Source organism: Lathamus discolor, chromosome 6, assembly GCF_037157495.1.
Source record: "Lathamus discolor isolate bLatDis1 chromosome 6, bLatDis1.hap1, whole genome shotgun sequence".
In the NCBI taxonomy this organism is placed as follows: domain Eukaryota; kingdom Metazoa; phylum Chordata; class Aves; order Psittaciformes; family Psittacidae; genus Lathamus; species Lathamus discolor.
The window spans coordinates 24,660,985-24,683,303 of NC_088889.1; the positions used below are offsets into that span (position 1 = coordinate 24,660,985).

The 22,319-nt window shown below is 37.8% G+C and overlaps 1 protein-coding gene across 4 annotated transcripts in view; it reads right to left on the minus strand.

The window, feature by feature from the left end:
* Positions 1-1,855: 1,855 nt before the first annotated feature.
* TRAF3 (TNF receptor associated factor 3) overlaps positions 1,856-22,319 on the minus strand; it is a 74,271-nt gene continuing 53,807 nt past the window's right edge. For all 4 annotated transcript variants that reach the window (XM_065685177.1, XM_065685178.1, XM_065685175.1 and 1 more), the window contains 5 exons: positions 21,972-22,046; positions 20,077-20,169; positions 15,664-15,804; positions 10,903-11,077; positions 1,856-9,668 (listed from right to left, as the gene is read on the minus strand). In XM_065685177.1, coding sequence (XP_065541249.1) covers positions 9,097-9,668; positions 10,903-11,077; positions 15,664-15,804; positions 20,077-20,169; positions 21,972-22,046 — 1,056 coding nt within the window. In that variant the 3' untranslated portion in view covers positions 1,856-9,096. The remainder of the gene's footprint in view (positions 9,669-10,902; positions 11,078-15,663; positions 15,805-20,076; positions 20,170-21,971; positions 22,047-22,319) is intronic.

Sequence of the window (22,319 nt, forward strand, 5' to 3'; positions counted from 1 at the left end):
TGGCTCAACCCAGGCATGTGGGAAGGAAACAGGCAGCTGACTCATGGAAAACCAGCTTTGGGGAAGGATGGGGGAAATCACATCTTTCATCACTTTTATGACCACTGGATATTTCCCCCTTTCTCAGACAATTCCAGGACTTGGTCACATTGAAGCAGGCTATCCCAGAGAGCAGGAGATAGGTCCATCTGCAGGGCCAAGAAGTCAAAGGTTTTGAAAATGCTTCTCCTTACTGGACAGCAAGCAAACCCAAGGCTCGAAACTCCCTGAGAAATAAAGAGATAAGCCCAGCAGCAGTTCTGGGTATGGGCAATGTACAGTGTATGATGTCTGCACAGCACCCTCTGTAGACCAGGAATGCTCCTCACCCCACTCTCCCATCGCCCTAAGTACTGTAATGCCCACCAGGAGAAAGTATGCTACAAAAGCTGCTATTCGCCTCCTGTGACCTGTCATGAAAGAAGAAACCTTGTATAAAGACTCATTCTTGCCAGGAGTGACATGATGTATCATTCCAATTACGATTCATTGCTGGGGGGAAGCAGGAACAGGGAGGAAAGAACTGGTGCTTGTCTTCACCTTTAAAACAATTTGTTTCCTCTCCCCCTGCCCGGCTGCACTATAATGACACAAGTGTCATGCCTGAGCAGCACCAAGCAAAAAAACCTGGCAGGAGGAGCAGTGCGGGGGATAGCAAAGGTTATCCTCCTCTTCCTTAGGAGGGCTCTACTTGAGGATAACCCACTTCATTAAGGAAACAAGGAAGTTCACCATCTCTTCACGCTCCACAGTGAGGAGATGTGAAGAGCTTTAAGCGCAGTCTCGAGTGCCGGATGTGGGAGTGGAAAGTGCGATGAGCAGGGCAGGGGGTGCCAGAGCATCCAGAGAGTCACTTAGCAGTGACTGCTCTCAGCAGCAGAAAGGAACATCCACCTCAGCACATCCCGCACTTGGCGACGATGGCTTTTCATAGCCACCCTTCCCTCTTACCATGCCAGCCTTCCGGCATTTGCTGTTTCTCTGGCCTCCCCATTTTATCAAAAGGCAGTTGGCCACCCAGCACTTCTCCACTACCTGCTGCAAACACCAGTATTGGCCGGCCGGGTCATACTCAGATTTGGGTGCCAGCAGTGCGGCTGTGGCTTTGCCAAGACTCCGTGGTTTTGCCTCTGAGCACAGGCAGGACGTTCCCACATTGCTAAGCCCAGAATTACTCCTGCAGTGACGCGAGAGAGGGGAAATAGGAATTTCAGTAAGAAACGGGTGGGACAGGCTTCATACAGGAGCCCTGGGGATCAGGGTTTTCATCACAAGGCTAAATCCGAGTCATGGTAGAAATACTACTGCTGCCCTCATTTCAAAACAGCATGCTGCTTTCACAGACTGCACTGTGCTCCACGATGTCAAACATACACCTGAAACACATCTGAGTTGATAAAAGAGTCACTAACCACACTGGAGAAGGAATCAAAAACTGAATCTCCATTTCCAGACATTCAGGCCATGGCCTGCCTCCCCTTTCCCAGACCTCTTTGAGGAAATGGTGCACCACAAAATGCATGAAAAGCCATTTCAATTATTTCTACTCTATTTGCACAAGGACTCTTGACACTGATGTTAGGATGAACACCATCACCTAGTTTATTCTAGCGAAGTTATCACATGGAAAATAGGACTCTGATAAAAGTTATGGCAAGTTTGCTGTGAAGAGGAAGGGAAATGCCACAATAAAGGTCTATCAGGTGCACAAGCATAAAGCACTGAACAGCCAATGTACAGTGGGTTCAGCGAAGAGGAAGGCTGCACGCTGCCCGTCTGCAAGTCAACAGCAGTCATTCAGATTCAACACACCACGTTTTCTTAAAAAATACGATTTCCTACTTAGATTTATTTTTCCTTTAATAACACAGTTTAGCATTTCAGAGTTTGGCATTCTACACTCTTACACACTGTCCTTGTTTATTAGCATTTAAACACAAAAAAGACATCGCAAGACCTCCAAACACAAATAAATACAAAAACACAATATACAAGAAACTGAAATACAACACATAATAATGCTATTGGGAAATTAAGACATGTTGCTAATTCCTTTTTTTAATATAATTATTATTTTAACAACATGGTTATTGCTGAGCAATAAATTATACATTTTAAAGTTGTTTTTCCCCCCTAAAAGAAAAGGACGAAAACCACTGGTTACCAGATCACTTGCACTGTATCCTTACAGCTATTGATAATTAAGACAGGCAGAATATACACAATCAAATGAGGCTGGCCTTCTTTGGTCTTTGTTTTTGATCATAAAACTGAACACAAGTGTACCGTTCACTGAAGAGTATGAGATTAAAGAAATGGATACACAAGTTTCAAACACATTAATTTGTACATTATTCTCAGTCACTGATGGTTTTTTTTATAGATAGTTCTTACAGAATTTCTTGGAAACAAATGTCAGCTTTAGTTTTACCAATTATTATGTTGTTTCATGCATTTTAAAGGTTATCCTACTTGTCTAAGAGAAATGGACCTACCTTCAGCCCATCATCTCCTAATGGAGTATTCTTCACAGTCACCAATAAATCATTGGAGTTTTATACCTTGTAGAAAAAATCCTGAACTTCCCCTGTTTCTTTTTTTATTATAAAATAAAAACTAAAAAATTAAACCAAACAACAGCTATAAGGAAAACAAAGGTGGATCACATGATGCATCAGCAACGATGGAAGCTTGTACCTTCCCATTCCACAAGTACAGATTATACAACTCTCTGCCAGTGATGCAGGTCATAGTTGGAAGATGTGTCCTGTCCAACATGAGCTATTTTCAAATCCAAAGCTCAGAACACTATGCAAGAAAATGACCTTTACGAATGATAATGCTGGTTTATCTCAGTAACCCTTAGACAGAGTCAAATTTTATCACTACGCATCGCACTGCCAGCAATGGAGCGTGTGAACACCGGCATTGCTAAGAAGTTAAAAAGTCCTTGCAGAACTGGCAACCAAATTAAAAGCTTAGTTCCAAAGGACCAAAAAACACAGACGCCACATAGAGACAACAAACCCTTCCCTAAATGGGTAGGTTAGTAAGCCACAGAGTTGGGATCCAGATTTGAATTTCACATCAAGTCTGGGATTTTTGGATCCAGGATTTTGGTTCAGGTGCTTCTCTGTGAAATTTAGAACTTATTTGAACCCTAAGGAACTAATCCTAACTTGGAGAGAAAAAAAACTAAACAAACACAGCCTAGTATCTACACTAAGATCATGAAATGGAAGACACAAGCTGCAGTCTTGACCATAAATTAGAAGAGAAATAGGAATAGTCAGATCCCTTACATGTTGTATATCTCTACTCTTCTAAATCTTAAGAGGATGTCCCTGAATCAGCAGTCCAAAGTTTTCCACAACTTCCTACCTGGTGCTTCTCAGCAAAGGCCTGGATTAAGAGGCAGGAAAGAATTAAGCCCTCTGTATTTTGGTTTAAAGAAAAAAGGAGAAAGCCCCACAAGAAAGAACTGGCCAGTCACACTACAGGCTGGTAGAACAAAGATGAACCCACTTCACTTTAACTGAGAGACAATACCGTTTCAAGAGGAGCATCAAATGAGACTTAACTTTGTTGGGTGATTCTAAACAAATAAAGCAGGACATTTGCTGCTATTGACACATTGCACTGGCTTTCCACTCTGCAGGCTGCACAAAGCACCGCCAAGTAGTGAGCAACGTCTGGGCTACCATACATGTAACAACCCCAAATCACGACAGCTTGTATGTTTAATTCTAGCCCTTTCTGTCCTGATGTGGGTCTTTAAGGTATGTAAACTTGTTTTTCAGTTCCTTTAAGGGACAAACGTATTAGAAGAGTAAAACCTAGTGATCTGAAGATAACACCAGGGAACTGGAACCTCTCATTCAGTCCCGGCTCCAGGAGATTCCTTTTGTGACTCTGGGCATGTCACTTCACAACTCATCCTTGATTTCCTCTTTCCAGAGAACACAAATAGCAGTTGCTATAAGAACATCTTTGCAAATGCAAAGTGCTTCCTATGCTGTACATAGCACTAAAACCAACTCTCCGACTCAGTTCTCAAACCAACTGTCTTTACTGCAGTAGCTATGGTTTCTAGGTCAACCAGAATATAGAGGTATTGACTGAACAGGATAGGAATTCCAGGAAGAGGTCCAGCTGCTTTTTATATCTTTTGTTCCCAAATTAAAGGAAAGAATTTGCAATTAACAAGTTGCCCATTGCTACATTTGTTTAAAATACAGGAAGCTCCAAATTAGAGGAGTATGAGGAAGGACACATGCCCTAGATTACATTCCAAGGTCTTCAGAAAGGCTAAACAAACTGTTTGTTTGCTACTATACAGGTCTTCAAACCTGGAAGATGCAAATCCAAAGTATGCCCTTAGCCAAGATCCTCCCTTAGCAGCAGCAAGTTATATTTGCACCAATCAATCAAGTATAACATGGAGAAAAGGGTTTTGTTTCATCACTTCTACATTAAAAAAAAAAAAACTTTGCATATATATGTGCATGCATGTCTGTGTGTATTATGTATGTACCTACACACGTACGAGTAATTTCCAGAGCAAAACCTAAGAGATTAGATATGCAAGCCAAGAATTTTTCCCCCTTCACCTATTTGTATATTTGCATAGTTAAATCATATCAAGGCATCAATTCTGCAGTCACATTTTTCATTCTTATGTGGTGCAGGCAACTCTTCTTGTCACTTTCTACACTTCTCTGTCTTGGACAAAGCAGCACCAGTGTTTTAAATATGAAAGAAAACAGAAGCCCTGCACTGTTGGTGAAATGCCTATCCCATGGGATGGAATACAAATACAAATAGGTGGTAGCTTTTAAACTCCATCTCAACAGCTGTAATTGTGGCACGCTGAGAAACACAAGCGATACAATCACAACCTAACATTCATGGGTTCAACACTTAAATTACAACTAACACAAATCGCTATTACCTTTGCATTCGAGAAATTCACCAGGCACAGAATCAGGCACGTATCTTCAACTTTCCTTTTCCAAGTAGGAAAACCCAATGGAAAGGAAATAAACTATATTTCATACGAAAGCTAGTGTGTTACCCACAATTTTTTTGTCAAAATTATGCCACCAATCATCCCGTTTTCCTATTGCACATTCTCTTTGTGAAAAACATTTACAGTACAAGGCTGAAATCAACATTGCATATTGTAAGTCAGCAGCTGAAGGTGTACCACGTAGATAGTAACTGAAACAAGACCCCTTTAATTAGATCAGAGAAGTAATGCAGACATGGTCATGCATCATCACGCAGGTTGGTCTTTAAACACCCAAATAGTTGCATCCTGTTTAGAATTCAAGACCTTCTAGGTAACAGACACACTCACCCTGTACTGAAGAGTGTACAACAAGGACAACATCCAGATTGTCACACACTGGAATCTCCCTAGAGAAGGCTGAAAACGGAAGAAGCTTGTACATAACTCAGAGTGTCATTGTTAAGAAACAATACCAGCAAGAGATTTCAGTTTCGTGTTGCTAAGAATTACTAAGCAGAGGGAAAAAAAACGTTCTGTTGAAGAAACTCTGTTCAAAGTAATGCAAATACTCTCAGACCCCCTTGCAATCACACACACTGAGGAGTCAGCTGGGATTCAAGAGTACATGTGTGGGCAGACTGTCACCCCACAAATCACTTTGAACAGACAGTCCCTATAAAACTTTGGATCTCTCAGTCAGGAACATACAGAAAGAAAAAGACAAAGGGCATTTCAATGGTGAGAGTTAAATAATTTAAAGTGTTGAGTAAAGCACCAGGTATCTTTTTGTGGCCTTGTTTTCACAAAATGCTACATACTCCTTGCTGGAAAGCAGAGGAAACCGATTTCTATGTACACAGTAAGAACTCTATAGAGATGGCCCGCGAGTTCCGCGGAGAAAGGAGTGTTACAGTCAAGGCTTCAGGTATTCCACAGCAGGCGGTGTCTACATTTGTGTAGCAAGATCCTGGATTTCACAGTACGCAGGGCTGGCAAACTGGAAATTCTCTGGCAGCTTCATGTAGTTTAAAAAATAAGTGCAGTAGGCCTCCATTTTATTAACTGTGATAAAAAGCACATATGCAAAAATATTTTTATATTGATAGCACATTACTGCATTATAAAAGCTGCCCAAGTGAAGCTGAAGATTCTGGCAGCTGGTGCTTTTGGCACTTGGGAGATGTGGAAAGCAGCATAGAGATCTGTGAAATACAACAGTGACTGATGTTTCTGCTACAGTGATCGGCATTAATATAGTTAGGAGTGTTCATATTTAAACTTCTCTATGAAGTTTCTGAGTCAATATCCCATTAAGAAGAGATATTCAGATCTCTTAAAGCTACTAGTTTAGGCTGTGTGCAGACTCAGGAAGACTTCCCTAATAGTTTACACTTTCGTATGTTTCAAAGTCCACTTTCAATCACAAAGGCTGGAAACACCTTTTTCCTCCTCTTTTAAAGAGCCTGGATTTAGAAGCGCAATTCTGTCACAGGAGTTGGAAACTGTAGTCACAAATCTGCAGAATATGCTGGCCCTGCTTATTCTAGAAATCTCCTCCAAGTCCCAGATTGAAACAGGATATAAACTGTTTTGAGATGGCCAAACGGTTTCATTTAAGTTTACAAGACATGCACTAGCAATGGGAGGAGAGTCCTTTGGACATTTCCACTTGGGAATCCTGTTTTCAGTAAAATTCTGTGATGCACAAACACAAAAGCTCAGCTGCCTACATTCACAATTATTAAAATAACACAAGTTGGACGAACTTTCGCCCTAAAGCATAAGTGATGGGTTTGCTTATGCAGCCTGCATAAAACTGCAAGTGCCATACAATTATATCTAGAGATATAGATGCGGGTATATCTATAGATATTTATGTCTTGTGCAGAACATCCTCCTTCTGTGCTAGAAATTAAATGCTAGCACATGCCTCCATATTTGAGCTTGCACCTGTTGACAGCAATGTACCATAAAGGGAGTACAGTACCTGGACAATGGAAGGCAAGAAAAGGAAGACAAGTTGCTCCTGACAGTTGTTGACAGTCAGCAGCAGGCAGTATTCTAGCAGGTGCCTGGAAAACCCATGAAGACCGCTTAGCATGCATTGTATATTCATAAATACTTCTTGCAGGCACTGTGTGTGAAGGCACAGCCAAAAAAGACAACGGCAAAAACAAGCTGAAATACAAAGGCATGAATTCAACTGCAAAAATTGTGACTATGCCTCAAAAAGCAGAAAACTGACACATCCTGACATTAAAGGCTGAGATGCAACGTTTTCTTTTAAGCCCACGTAGGCTAAAAACACAATGGTGCAAGTCCGCTCTGCTTAAGCAGTTCTTAGATTTTAAAGAGCACCACAGTCAGGCTATATCTCTAGACTTGCTTGTCACAGGCTATTAAATAGAAGCAGATGAACACAGCAGGTTGCAATCAGCATGTTTCAGGGCTAGCAAATGCTTTCTACTACAGTTCAGGCTGTTTTTAAGAAGGAAACCCATGCATTCCCTGTTAGGATGCTTGTCTGCTATGAAAGCTGTAATGAACATACATATTCACAGCCCCACAGAGTTCTAAGAAGATGGGTCCGTTTCAAGTGATGCCACCTTACAACCACAGGCATTAGAAGAAAAATGTCACCTGACTTCACAGGGGCCATGGAGACTGTCTAGTCCAAGCTCCATAGGAGCACTGAGCATAATGTTTTGGCACCTGAATAAAATGGATTCCACCATGGCCAAGTCATAGAAGTTCCAGAAGCCAAAGAAATGGGCTTTGGCTTCTATTTTGTACATCACAAGGTACCTAAGGGCTCTGAAGACATGGCTAAACATTATGCCTGATGTCCAATTAAACTACCGTTTCATACATCAGAATTAATCTGAATAAAAAGCTATGGTTTATAAGCAGCACAGCACATCTAAGGCACATATATGCATGCAAGCCACCATCACTGTATTAAGACATTGCTGATTTGTCCTTAAAGAAGCAATGGCTGCTAGTACAGAACAAACATACAGGCTTTTTTCAGCACTAATCCTCCTCCCCAATACTGAAAATACTATATACTGCTGACAGCATAATGTGCAACATATATAGCTTGATTGGAAAGCATGGGGCAGAACTTTAAAAAATGTACAGGATTCCGTTTAGAACTCCAAAGTTCAACAAATGCCCTATTTTAGGGTGAAAACAATTATAAATCTGATAATGATGCACAGCATCCATGAGTGATTTTTCCTTAATTTTGAAATAGTGTCATTAACTACGACATATATTGTAGGTTTACATTTCTAAAGAGAAATAACAGAATTGAATAGTTTTTTTCCTATCACAAGTGATAACCAGTGTTTGATATCTTCTATTTTTCTTCCAAGAAATATCAGTCTATCAACAGTTTTAAAATAAAATGTTTTCTGTAACAATAGAACTTTAAATAAAAATATGATTTTGATTCAGATACTTTTGAGAAGACATGGATTCTTTTCCAACATCTTCTGACAAAGTAATTATTAAAACAGAGACCAGATGAGGCCTTAAAAAGACAATATACTATATTTCAGACAAGATTGCACCTCAGTTTTTCAAATAATATCATAACTGCAACATTACTTCATTTCTTCTTTTAACATGCTGACAATTTCCAGCTAGCCCACGTGTGAAGTTTTTGTTTTTGTATTCTAGCTTAACAAAATAAAAGTGAGTAATTTAATCAGCACATACTGTATATGTCTTTTCACCTCCAATTGACTAGATCATTAATAAGTTTTAAAAAAATCCTCTCTGACCATAATCATTATCCTCATGAGGGATAAGTGATTCTTCAGAGCTTAAGTGTTGCTAGTTCTATTAAAAAATATATCATGGTATGATTTCTTAATGTGTTGCTACTTTTGCAATTGGACCCTATGCAGTTATGCCTTCAAACTCTTCCATCTGTTCCACGAGGTGGTTCTGTGAGCTTTAGGACCTCTGATTGAAGACAAACTGATATAAAAACCCCAAAAGGAGTTGTCTTCTGTTTAATCTGCCTCCCCTATTGTATGTCAGGGGTCTGGTAGATCCGATGTATCCACTATGACTTTAATAAAAATAGTATCATCTTTAATATACGTTCCATTCTCTAGAACAGTTTGAGCCACAAAGACTGGGCAGCCAGATGCAATGTTCATTTCTCCAGTTGGCTTCTTGAAACTGCTGCTGTTTGGATCTGGCTTGAAAGCATCTCCTAAGTGGCGTCGAGACGGTCCCTGATCCATCAGCATGAGAGTCACTTTCTGTTTAAACGGCCAAGGAAGCAACGCATCATATTCCCCACGCATTATGACAAAAAACAGTGATAGGTGCGTCCCCTTTCCCATGCCATCTCCATTAAGGTAAACTCTGGCACACATCTTGTAGCCAAAGTATCCAGTATAAAAGGGTTGGCTGTACAAGGACAGGGTCTTCCCCATGACTGCCTCTTGCTTCCGACGTTTATAATCTCGAATTTTCCAAATTAATACTCCATTGTAACTAGCAGTTTCCAAAACTTGGAATCGGAGATCCATGTCAGCCAAACGGATATCATGAACACTCAGCATCTGATCATGTCTACTCAGCTGCGTCTCTAGCAGGCCTGTAAGAAAACGGAAGGGACTATGGTGAGAAAAAGTGGGTTTGGTTTGGTCTTTTTTCAGAAGATTGTGAAAATCAATCATACATTGTATATGAAACACTTTCTTCCTCAATAACCAAAGTGTGTTTGGCCACTGATGAAGCAATGTCCACAGACAATAGTTTGCCAGCTAGTATTCTTACAAACATAGGTGTTAATCACCCATTCAGTAAAAGTCAAATATTCAAATGATCTAGCATAAATTTTGTCTGGCGATGTAACTACAGAGGCTTCCCTTTTTTGAAAGACGACTTCGTAGCATTATATGCAGATTGCTATTAGTGAAGTCTTTGGAAATGGTCACACATCCTACATAATCCTTTTGAAATTCAGAAGCACTGCTGATCACTAAAAATATCCTTCTCAGAGACTACTCATCTCAGAAATGCAGTGCTGTTACCATGTCTAAAGTTCATCATAAAACCCCACAAAATTCAGACTTAGCTCTGTATTTTATGGTCATTTAGTTAGTTTGGAGGAAGGTCTGCTTTTAATTTCCCCTTTCCCCCACAAGAGAAGGCTACTCCCTGTCTTTGCACACTGGCAAAACTGGCCAACATAGAACACTGAGATGCAGACGAGTTCTTAAGAAATGTTTGTTTTATACAGATCTAATTAAATGTTAATAATTTAATTACTTATTTTTAATGATTTAAATGATTTACCAATCATTTAAACACTTACATATGGCCTATACTATCTTGCTAAATGCAAGGTTTCATTTCATTCAGCAAGCATGACAATAACCTCATTCTGAAACAGATCTCATAGTCTTCTTTGGATCAAATATACTTCTAACAGATATCGGGACAGGTGGTTTCAGGTGGATAACCATACTGTTGATCCATTCATGTGGGAGAAGAGTAATAAAAGAATACTAATCAATATATCAATACTGTATTTAATGAAGCTGCTGAGCTACTAGATGTCAAAGACTGACTGAGAAACTATAATGAACTAACACTGTAATCAAGATACAGGTCAAGAAAACAAAAAAGACAAGTCAAGCCTAAGAAATAGTGTGGAAGCAATACTTCAGGGGGATTGTAGTTTTATTTAAAAAAATAAATAAAATCAGAAGAATCAGCAGTATTGATGCTTCCACAAAAATCACAATGGGAGTGCCATTCAAAGGACACCATTCTTCTCTTGACAGCACTGCTTGAGTACTTCAGTCCATTGTGCTTACACTTACTTGTATTTCGAGCTCCTTGCCCTGCAGTTTTATCAACACTTTCCAGCTCAGTCACTCTGTTTTGGAGGGATTCTACACTGCTCTTCATGCTGTCAGCCTCCTCCCAGTTCTGTCGGAAGGGACGGATTTCTTTGTCCAGTTCTTTGAGTTTTTCTGCTTGACTGTCTATCACTCGCTTTATAAAACAGATATGAGTTAAAATAACAAAAATACATTATTTTATGCAAATTAAAAAGGGATTATAGATCAACAAGATGCATTTTCAATATAAACAAGTTTCACTGATGTCAACTGTTTTAATAACAAAAACCTTGAAAATTTAGGACTAGCCCAAGTATTTATAAAACGCTTGTATTTACTGCTGCATAAGTATTAATATTAGAGCACTATCGGAATTATCAACACAATTATTTAAAAGAGAAGGAATTGTGCTCATCTAAATTTAAATAAAAAACCAACCAAACAACAAACCTTCATTGCAAGAACAGTATTCTGAATGTCTCTATACTGATGTTATGGGCTGATACTTGTTGGGTTTTGTGTCAGAGTACTCAAGCAACAAAGCATGGGCACATGAACTTACCATGATGTGAATCAAATGGCTGCTTATGTGCTTGTGTTTATCCTTGGGTAACAGCAAAATAACTTACCCTTGCAGACACAGAGCAGCTGTATGTATATGTGCAGATACATAAGTATTAGCAAGCTCTAAGTTTACATAAGTCAGCTATTAAAGCCTAAGTTATTTCGTGCCCATAACCATAGCAGAAGCCCTCAAGAGTGTAAGCAAAACTACCACTTCTGTCCACTTAAGCACTTCTAAGATACCCACCATTATTTCCTAAAATGAATAAGCCATGCATGCTGAAGGGGTTTGTTGGTTGATTAAGGTTAAGAAAAACAAACAAACACACACCATACAATTGGTTTTGGAAAGGCATAAAACATAATAAGAAAAAAAAAAATATATGAATGCTGGTATTCTATGGAAGAGGAACATTAGAAGCACCTCAGTACAGTACAAATATAAAGGAGAACACATTTCCTAGTCTGCCTCAAATCTGATGGAAGAAATACACAGCGCTCACATTATTACAGCTAATTTGGACTAGCAGGAATTTTAGCCAGAACCCCATAATCAGTTGTGAAGTTCACATGATAGAAATATTTAAGACAAAAAACTACTTTTGCTACCACCTACAGTTAAATTTCAAGTCTAACTTTACATTTTATCATCATATAGTGCCAACATGTGTAAAAATGATTTCTCACTTCTTTCTTAAAAAAAGTAGTAGTTGAGTACAAAACAAGAAAATAAAGTTATTTTGCATTTGCCTTCTGGTTAGCCATGTGGATTTGATGTTCCCCGCTGATGGGGAAAACCCTTCTGTCTCATGCAACCTTCATTTCCCCTTTTAGGCATTTGCTTTCAATCATGTGGTTTCAGATATACTGAAAGTCTGTAACGATTAACTGAAGGCTGTCAATTTGATAAGCCAGCTAGCCAAATCATGTTCTAGGAGTGTTTTATTTTGTTGTGTCTCAAAGCCACTGAGTAATCTAACACATTTCAAGATTAACTATTTATTTCTGTATTAGTGTTTTAAAACAAGCACATTGCAAAATTACAGCTTTGTGAATGAAAGTTGTGTACTGAATCATAAATACAGCGGTATGATCCTATTAAGTAGATAAAGCAACTTGCTTGGATGTATAAACTATCTGCTGCCAACATATTCTCTTTCATCACTTTGACTGATGGTAATCATAAAATAAGATAGGGAAGGGCTGTTAGCTACATACATAAAAGGAAACACACCACAGAATGGCCTGAATGAACATTGTTAAGAGCCAAGCCACAAGATTTATCCATTAGTTCACAGTTAACATGCTGCAGTAAACTCAAGCTGTGCCCAAGTCTGATCTTTTTCCTCTACTCACACAAAATATGAACTTTGCAAGGCAAGAACAGTAACACGGCTATGGGTTTGTTCAGTGCCTTAGCACAGAGATACTCTAATTTCCAATTGGGAGCTCCTGGAGCTAACACAGTATTACACAAAATGAATAAATACATTTTTAGATGAACTGGGAAAGTGGTACAGATGCAGAAGAACTGTAAGCTATTCTTTTGTGATAAGTTTACTAAATGTTTTTACTAGGCAACAGCTTCTCGTCACCAACCTGTGTGTAATATTCTACCTTTCTACATGCAGAAACAATTCTGGTTTTAGCTGCTTCTACTACACACTGGCAAGCATGCAGTATTTTATCTCCTGTACCTCTTAATAAGAATTCAAGAGATACAGAATAATCAGAAATAAGACTTGAACTCATTTTTAAAAAGCATTGGGATCTTTATCTTTTTACCCTACAGGGAGTCAACATCCCTCATGCTGGGAGATACTGATGTGTAAAAAACAAAAAGCTAAAGAACACACTGGAAAAAGGAATCAAAGGCAGTACTTGACTAGGAAAACCAATTACGCATCCTCCTCCTTTGAAGGAATGTACTATTAATCAAATCATTCTATATTGATATGGTCACTGCTTCTTTTGTCTTTTAAGTACCTCATGCCCACACTCAGCTTCAGACTTTGCTCATTATCCTTCCATATTCTACCCACACTGGATGCTGGATGTCAAATTTCCTTTCCACAAGACAGCAATTGAAAAAGTATCTTACATACTCTTAGTGAAAATACTTTCCCTCGAGAGCAGCAGACAGAACATGAATCTGAATCGAAACATCTCAAGGTTGAGGTTCCCCACAGTGCCCAGACACCTTTTATGCACTAGTTGTGTTAAATGTCCCACAGTATGGATGATGCCAGTTGTGCTCAGTGAAACAGCTGTTCCCAAGCCAAAGAAGGTTACATGACAACTAATACCAAAAAGGTGTGAGAAATTATTAGCATGCGATAGGACCTGGGGGAGTAGGCAAGCATTGCTTGCCCAGACCTGAAATGGCTAGTTCTACACTGGAAATATCTGTGGCTCTTCTAAAGCCATGGCTGTTGAACACAACCCAGAAAACGAATGGCTCACAACAGGTAACCAATTCCTTCAGCCCCAAGAGGCTAATTATATTGAGGTGCGTTTCCAGGATGCCTTTAGCAACCTGACTGAACCAGAAGGAATCAGGTTGAAATAGGTGTAAAACACAGTTTGGCTTAAATTAACTAAACTAAAATAGCTGGTCAGAAGAAGTAAAAAGGGTAGGGGGAAGAAGAAAGAGAAAAGAAAAAACCCAAACAAACCAAACCCAACAAAACCCATCCTCTCTAGTATTTATTACCAACAAAAAGCTACCTGTTGGAATCTGACAACCATATTGTTCTGTGGTTTTTTTTCTAAACATAAACCATTTGAAAATTGATTTTGCTAACACATACAGCTTGAGGAAATCAAAGATATTGCAATCTGTCATAAAGGCAATCACGAAAAACTCTGTTCTATGTGTTTGCCATTTCCCCTCTCATCACTGGTTATAGAGACAGCATGTGTAAAAACCCCAGGCTTACAAATTAACTTACCTCCTGGTAGATTCAATCACCAATATCAATACATACAAGTATTAGCTTTCCAGTGTTAGAATGCAATCTTGTAAGTATGCAGCCATATCCCAGACAATCATCAGACCAAATAACAATGACTAAGGCAGGCTAAACTGGATACTATGTGGGCACAACATGGAAACAGTAAGTACTATAAAGAGAAACGCTGCTGTTGCCAAACCTAAAGGTTTCCTTATAAATCAACATTGAGGGCCTCAAGATGCTGAGCTCTTGAACGTGCTATCCTTTGAATTTAGCCTTACTCTAGGTTGGATAACTATATCTTGCTTGAGTATCAACATTTGTATTTTCACGTGAAGTGAATAGTAAGTGACAAAAGATCATTTTATTTACATTCATTTAAGCTAAATGCTGAAACAGCTACCTGATATTCTAGCAGGAGGCATACTAAAATAACATGTAAATGATACTTTCACAATAGCTTGTTAAATATCTCCTGAGGTTTCCCTAATTGTGGTAACTATCATGCAAGCTAGCACAAAATTCCCAGTATCCACATTTCAGGCCAGCTCTGAATACAAAGAAAGAATTTCAGCTTGGGCTAAGCACCACACTACAGCATCCAGAGAATTTCTAGTTTGATGCTGGCTTGTATCCAGGTGATTCAGATCACAAAATAAGAAACTGAGACCTACTAGCAAAGGAATAATTAGATACATTTTCCTCAGATGAAGGACAACAAACATGGATTCAAATGCATTGTACTACATTTGGATTAATTCCACACCAGACTGATCTCAGTCATGATTAACAGTTTTTAAAACACCAGCAAGTAGAAAAGGAATACACATTATATATATATGACAGTTTTAAGGTGCTAATCTTGCTCTCCAGTTCTCCAGTCTGACAGTAGTTCCTCAAGCACTTTTGTAGAGAAGTCAAAATAGTTACAATTATTCCTCCGGTTAAGATCTGTTATTTTAATTTCAATCTTTTCCCTTTTTAAACAGAGCATTTTGTTTTAACATAGGCTAGGCAGCTGCAGTGTTCTAGTGAGTTATCTTACTCCAACAGACCAACCAGTTACTGACCAGGGGCAGGGGGAATAATCACAATAGCTTTATAACAGGGTAAACTCTGTCCCCCCCCTTTTTAATTGGAACACCTAACTTCACAAGTGTAAAGGCACAGAACAGAAGCTACTACCATTTCTGCTTCAATGGGGAGATTCTGAATTTCTTACCTGTAAGTGAAGTATTTTAGATTCATTATTCCGCAGCATTTCCTTCTGTCTTTCAATTTCTATTTCAAAGCTACAAATCTGATTATGTAAAGTTTGTATACTCTTGTTCTTTTCCAAACTTTCATTCTGGAGCAAGGCCACCTGGAAAAAATTCTACAATTACTCCTGCCAAAGTTTATTACAAATACCTATAACTTTGTTAGTTTTAAACTCTCTTACACATATGAAAGGGCTGAGATCCTAGTAAAATCTCTCTTGTATCTTGCAAATAAATAAATAAACAAACGCCAACTTTCTGATAGCTACTTTTGCACTTCCACAGTGTGGTATTGGTACAACTTTGGCTAATGAAAGTGCAGATGGGATACACAAACAGCAAAATAACTTGTCTCTAAGCATATTATTTTCTTTATTCAGTTTGTTATTTAATGGTTTGGTTTCTTGGTTTCCACTGACTGACTTAGGAGTAGCTTGGAGTTTGGAAGAATCAACCTATTTAGCTCTAGATCAGTGTAAAGAACTCAAGCCCAGCATAGAAGGGATACCAGAGAGAAGCTCAGCAAATGAAAAGCTGGTTGGGAAGGGGAATATTAATCTTCCCCACCTACCACAATCTATCCTGATTGACAGCAAATTTAAGAAAAAATATCATCTGCATGGGATTGGCTTGGCTTCACAAAATATGGTGATGAAAACTCCTGAAATGAGTGAATACAGAAGGGATCCATGTATCTGAAGGAAAATACAATGGTGCCTACTAGTACAAAAGACTAAAGAGCTACAGGCAGAGGATTATATTCTCTCCCTGTATTGACATTTTATGAATTTGTTCATTAGTGACTCATTCCGATTTTAAAACGTAAGCCTTGTTAGAAGAGTATCATATAGTATCTATTCCTTGGGGATGAAAGTAATACAGTAAATATTCTGTCACAGTATTTCGTGCTCTGCTCATTAATGTGGTTAGAGGAAGGGGGCTGCTTTTTGGTGGTGGCTTGCTTTTTTTTCCAAAAAAAAAAAAAAAAAAAAAAAAAGTCTTGTTTTTCCCCAGGTCAGATAATTCAGTGGCAAAAACGTAGAGAAAATACACTTGACACAAAGTTACATTTGGAAATGCCCTGCCTAGCTCCACAGATAGATCTTTATATGGATAAGAAGCAGCACCATTTCTGACCCCAGAAAATCTTGGTAAACACTCCACATTAAGACCACTTGGATGCATCATGTTCCCCCAAAAAACATACACCACCACTACCAATACAGGTGCTACCTTGAGGTCATGCCACTTATACTTCTGATGTAGATACCACTGTAGAATTCCGCCACCTTAACTGCCTTCTAATAAGTCACAGTCAAATCACTTAGATATCACTACTACTGAATCACACTCTTAGACTCAAGAAGCAAGCCTGTTTAAAAAGGCAAATAATTTCAATCTCTATACTAGCCTAAACTAGACAAGAGCTTTGAAGTCCACAGGCATTCAGCAGGTTCATCAGACAGAGGCCCGAAAATACAGATACCATAACATATAGGTATCTACTTTTCAATATACCACAGCATGTGCGCATATACACACATACATTAGTTTCTCATTTTATATATGGAAAAACTGGGAGAAGAGGCTCAACAGAAATGAGACAAAGCTACTTTTTGCCACTGCAGAGAGAGAAACAATCTTGAGGCTGAAGGAATGCATAGCTAGATACTAGAGAAAATTTTCAAGAACAAGTTTAAATTTAAATCAGCATCCTTGCCTCCCACATACTTCAGATCTGCTGGGTAGCCACTTTTAATTTTTTGCATCCTCTTTTTCCTTAATGAATCAGAGTTTTTTAGTTAACTGTGATCTTTACATTCCCCTTTTCTCATTGTTTCCTCCCCAGGCCTCCCAATCATAAGGCAGTTACACTCTGTGTCACTAGCATTACATTTCCATTTCTGTACTGAGTTATAAAACTCAGGCCTGTCTTGTACTGAGATTTTCCACGCAGTTTTACAGAACACAAGAAAAACAGAATTATGTCCTGCAGCCCTTAGTCATCTGTCATTGCCAAGTTAGTAACTGTAGTTAGGTGGTAATTTGTGAATAAGAAATCTTTAAATATAATCTCTTAATTGCATCTGACATCTTTGGAACTCTAGTTAAAAAAGATATGGTAAAGGAAACAGCATCTGTTTATAAACTGCACCATTCAACTTCCCTTACTTCCTTGTCCTATTTTAAATATTGCTAGGACAAAGCATGCTCTATTCTGCATTTTTTCAGATTAGCTATTCCTTATTACTGCTTACTAAAAAAGAATGGAGGAAACTTCACACTACAAAGAAATGGATTTAAAAGGCTCCGTGTTTAAGTCATGTATTAAAAAAGAGAAAACGGTTTATACAACATTTCTTTAAGAATGTGACAAAGTCACATTAAGCGAGACTTATGTTCAACTCATTATTTCCAAGATCACAAAACCCGTGGGAGTTCAGTCTGTCCCATCACAGAGTGAACAAAGCATGAAATTTTAAACTTGCCCCACAAGATTTCGATTCAAGATTTTACATCTGACCTTTTACTGTTCTTTGCCCACAGCACCATTAAAATACTAAACTGATAACACAAGCTTTGCAGCTCTGAAGACTTTCAGTTCGCACAATCCACAAGCACTGTTAAAGAGCGTGGTGACTGGGAGCAGGCAACTTCTCCTTTCTCCTCCATACACATCACAGTGAGTACTCCAAATGAAATCTTGACCCTACAGAAATCAACATGACTTCCCCTGACTTCAGCAGGGCCAAGATTTCTGGGATATTCATCAGCTAAATTAACTTTGCACTGTTATCGATTCATTTCTTCTCAAAGAAAAGAACAATAAAGTTACAATCATTTTGTTACCCCTCTCTAAAATAAAGTCACTGACATATGATATGTGGTTAGCTATTCTGGTAACTTGGCACGGTCTTGGGATTTCCAGTGATTCAACTCTTTATTATGAATACGAAGAAGTCTACAAAGCAGGAAGTGAAAAGGAAAAAAAATAATATATATATAAAAATGGACAAACAATGATAAGAAGTTATGTCCTAAATGAAAATTAAAGCAAAAATTGAACATAAGAGTAGTAAAGTGTATATTCTCTTAGCTCTATTAAGAGACAAACACAGAACTGCTGGGCATTCTTTAAATGACAAAGAACCTCTCAGGACACTGACAAAAAGCAGAACAATCTATACGGAAGTCACAGGGAACCTGTGGTGTTTTTTTCCTATGATGTAAAATAAATTGTGTTGTTTTAATCAAGACTAATGAAAAAAAGAACTAAGGATATGAATTTGTATCTGTCAAAATCAAAAAGTGTATAGTTCCTACATTAACAAAGAGATTCAAGTGCAAAAGAAAACTTAAGTATTGTTATTGATCACCAAAATTAAGACCTACACATGTAGTAAAATTCTACCTAAAAAAACCCCAAAACTACACTAGACCATTCCCAGGTTCAGTGGTTTCCTCATGGGACCTTAAGTTCAAAACCAAGCAGTCCAGAGACAAAATGTGCTGGGGACAAAAACCAAAACCATATTTTGCTGTTGCTGTTAACTTCTGTTTGAAAACTGTACTTTCTGTAGCTGTAGTACCTTGCTGGAAACCCATGCACATGGGATCACTGTAGGTCAAGAAAAGAATACACTTATTAGGCAGTTTGCTAACCTCAAAACAGTGATTTGTTCTTCAGTTTTGCATTTATGTATCAAATGCCTTAAATTTTATTCGCAGACAGATGGCTAAGTCATCTACATGATAGATCATAGCCGATACTGATATGATTTCCAACACCTCCCAAATTGTGAACAGTCTAAAAGCAGGAGTCCCAAGGAAGCACTTCAACATGAACTTCATTGTGGTCTACCACAAAATTAGAAATCATCATGCCCAGGAGTTATAGTATGTTTAATTTAATTAACCTTTGCAGTTCATTAAGTTTGGAGAGCAAGAAAGAACAAAAATAAATAAAATTACTGGTTTATTACATGCTATTTCTAATAATGTTATCTCTGGAAAAAATACTGAGGTAGCAAAAATACAGCTCATATCTGCCATACCTTTTTGAAGCCTCCCCTTTTGTAAGAAGGCAGCTCAGAAAGGAAATTTAATACTGGACTTTTTATCTACATGAAGATAGTGTTTTAATTAAGTTACCAATGAGGAAAATTGTATATGGAGTTGTGAAGCCAAGTTTCTCACAGCATTTTGTTATAACAAAGGTACCAGATATGCTAAATGGCTTGACTGCTTTTGGAGCCTACTGGTGCTTTAGCTGTACTGTTGAACAGCTGTTAAACAGAAAAAAAAAAGTCCTTCTTCTAGTACTTTTATATGATTTAAAGAAATCAATGAAAATTAGAAGTGAGTAGAAGATATACCTTATTTTCTAGAGCATTGCTCCACTCTTTCAATAAGTTAACATGCTGCACTGCTGAGCTGGCTTCATGTGCTTTAATTTGTTGGTTTGTTCCCTGTGACAACAAAGAATTTATACATTTTAGCCAATTCCACTCCTTTTAAACCTATAAAGAAAGAGTATATCAAGACATCGAACCAACACTACATATTTTGGTTCACAGATGCACGTTGCAGAACTGTAGAGAGAAGGGAAATCTACTCAGGAATTTGCAAAAGTCAGGAACACATTTAATATCGCAAGTGTTTTATACAATTGCCATATATCTCCATCCACTGTGCTTGACACATCAGAGACAATAAAGATGAAAAAGATTTACAAAATGAATTGTATTTTAGAGTCTTCTATGTAGCTTTACACTAAATAAAGCACAATAAAACTCCTGAGTCATACAAAACCTAGAAAGTCCAATTCCCCAAACTGCAGTTTAAAACTTCTGCTGTATTTCATCAACAGCTTCATAAACACTTAATTTTCCCTCAGTTGAGTATTAAAGACAAATATTTAAGATAAATTTATCATCACTGGAAGCTGCCAGCTTTATAAACTATTTTGAGAGATATTACAATGCCTAGTTTGTCATCTTAAGATGTTACCATGATTGCTCTATGATATTCGGATATGCTGCCTCTGCACAACCTAGAAATGCTGTTACAAATAACCACTATATAAAAAAGTTTACAGAACACACATAGATCATATACAGAGTACATAAGATGCAGACCATATTACTTTATTTGTATGTTGCTGCATTACACCTACTTCTATTAGTGTTTTGCAATGCAGAGTATATCAGCTTTTATGGTAGATATGCTGCAAAACAACTGAAAGGGTTTCAATGATCCTCAAGGTATGTACTCTATATAAATTACTAAAAATATATATGTGGATATATGTACATATATGCACACATATACATACATAAAATGAATGGCAATACATACGACATAACAGTGGGCAGGGTTACGGCATTGATCAGTTCTACCATGAAGAGCATTACTGTTAACTCTTAAAATGATGAATGCTCGTATTTAAGAACCTGGAAATACCTGCAGGAAGTAATTTATTGAGAAGTGCTGCTGCTTACAGTTTTTGTCTCTCAAAGTTGTCGTGGGCTAACAAATGAATCACACTGTCAGATAAACTCTGTATTTTCCTGTCAGTGGTTTCTGAAGGTTCCTAATCTCTTCATTATATAAGCATCCGAATTCCCCAAGATATACGACAAGAGAAGGGGAATATTGGAAGAGACTGGAATAAAAATACTGAAACTAAACTCTGAGGTCTGGTTTTCTTTTTTTTTTTTTTTTAATATTGCAGGGATTGCCAGGATTAAAACCTACAACTTCTTTTTTTAAATGTCAGGATATGCTTTGATTATACACCTATGTGCACAGAGACATACGAATGCACATAAAAATACATGTTAAGTGTGTTAACCTATGCTTAACCTTAATAAAAATACTAAGACACACAAATGAGAGAAAATATAAACATACTTAGCTCAAGAAAATTATGTATTTTCATAGAAACAACTGAAGTTACGAGTCTATTTTCTGAAGAACAAAAGTAACTTCCCTTTTATTCTAAGTTTAAAAGTTCTTCAAATATATCATCTTCCTATTTCAACATGATGCACGTAATAACTGAACTCCCAAACCACTGCAGGAATGTGTGGGCTTTTTTATATTGTTTATTTTTAAAATGCAAAACCAAACATCTGCTGCATAATCACTTGGTGCAACTGGATCACTTTTTCTTAACCAAGACTACAGAAGTCCAGAACTTTAATGTCAAAGAGTTAGGTTCTATTTGCAGACTTTCATCAATTGGGAAGTATAATTGTTATATACTGACCTGAAAAGTGCAGCCATAACGCTTAAAACTACAGGTACTTGGGGCATTAATACATTCTGACAAATGTGCATTCAACTGCAATAGGAAAAAAATGTGAGTTTTGGCAAAAGACGTTTGCATGATAATGCTCAAAACATAAAGGGCACAGGTTATCAGGTTTGTATTGTGTGCCATTTGCAGAACATACAATACACGTGTGTATATTTTCTCCAGTCTGAAGTGCAAATGCTATATATACACATATGTAAACCACACGCACATGCCAATACAGTATACAGTGTGATACATTTAATATACAGTGAAACTTTTACTAAAGACTATTTCAGTAGGCAACCCAATTTAAAAAAA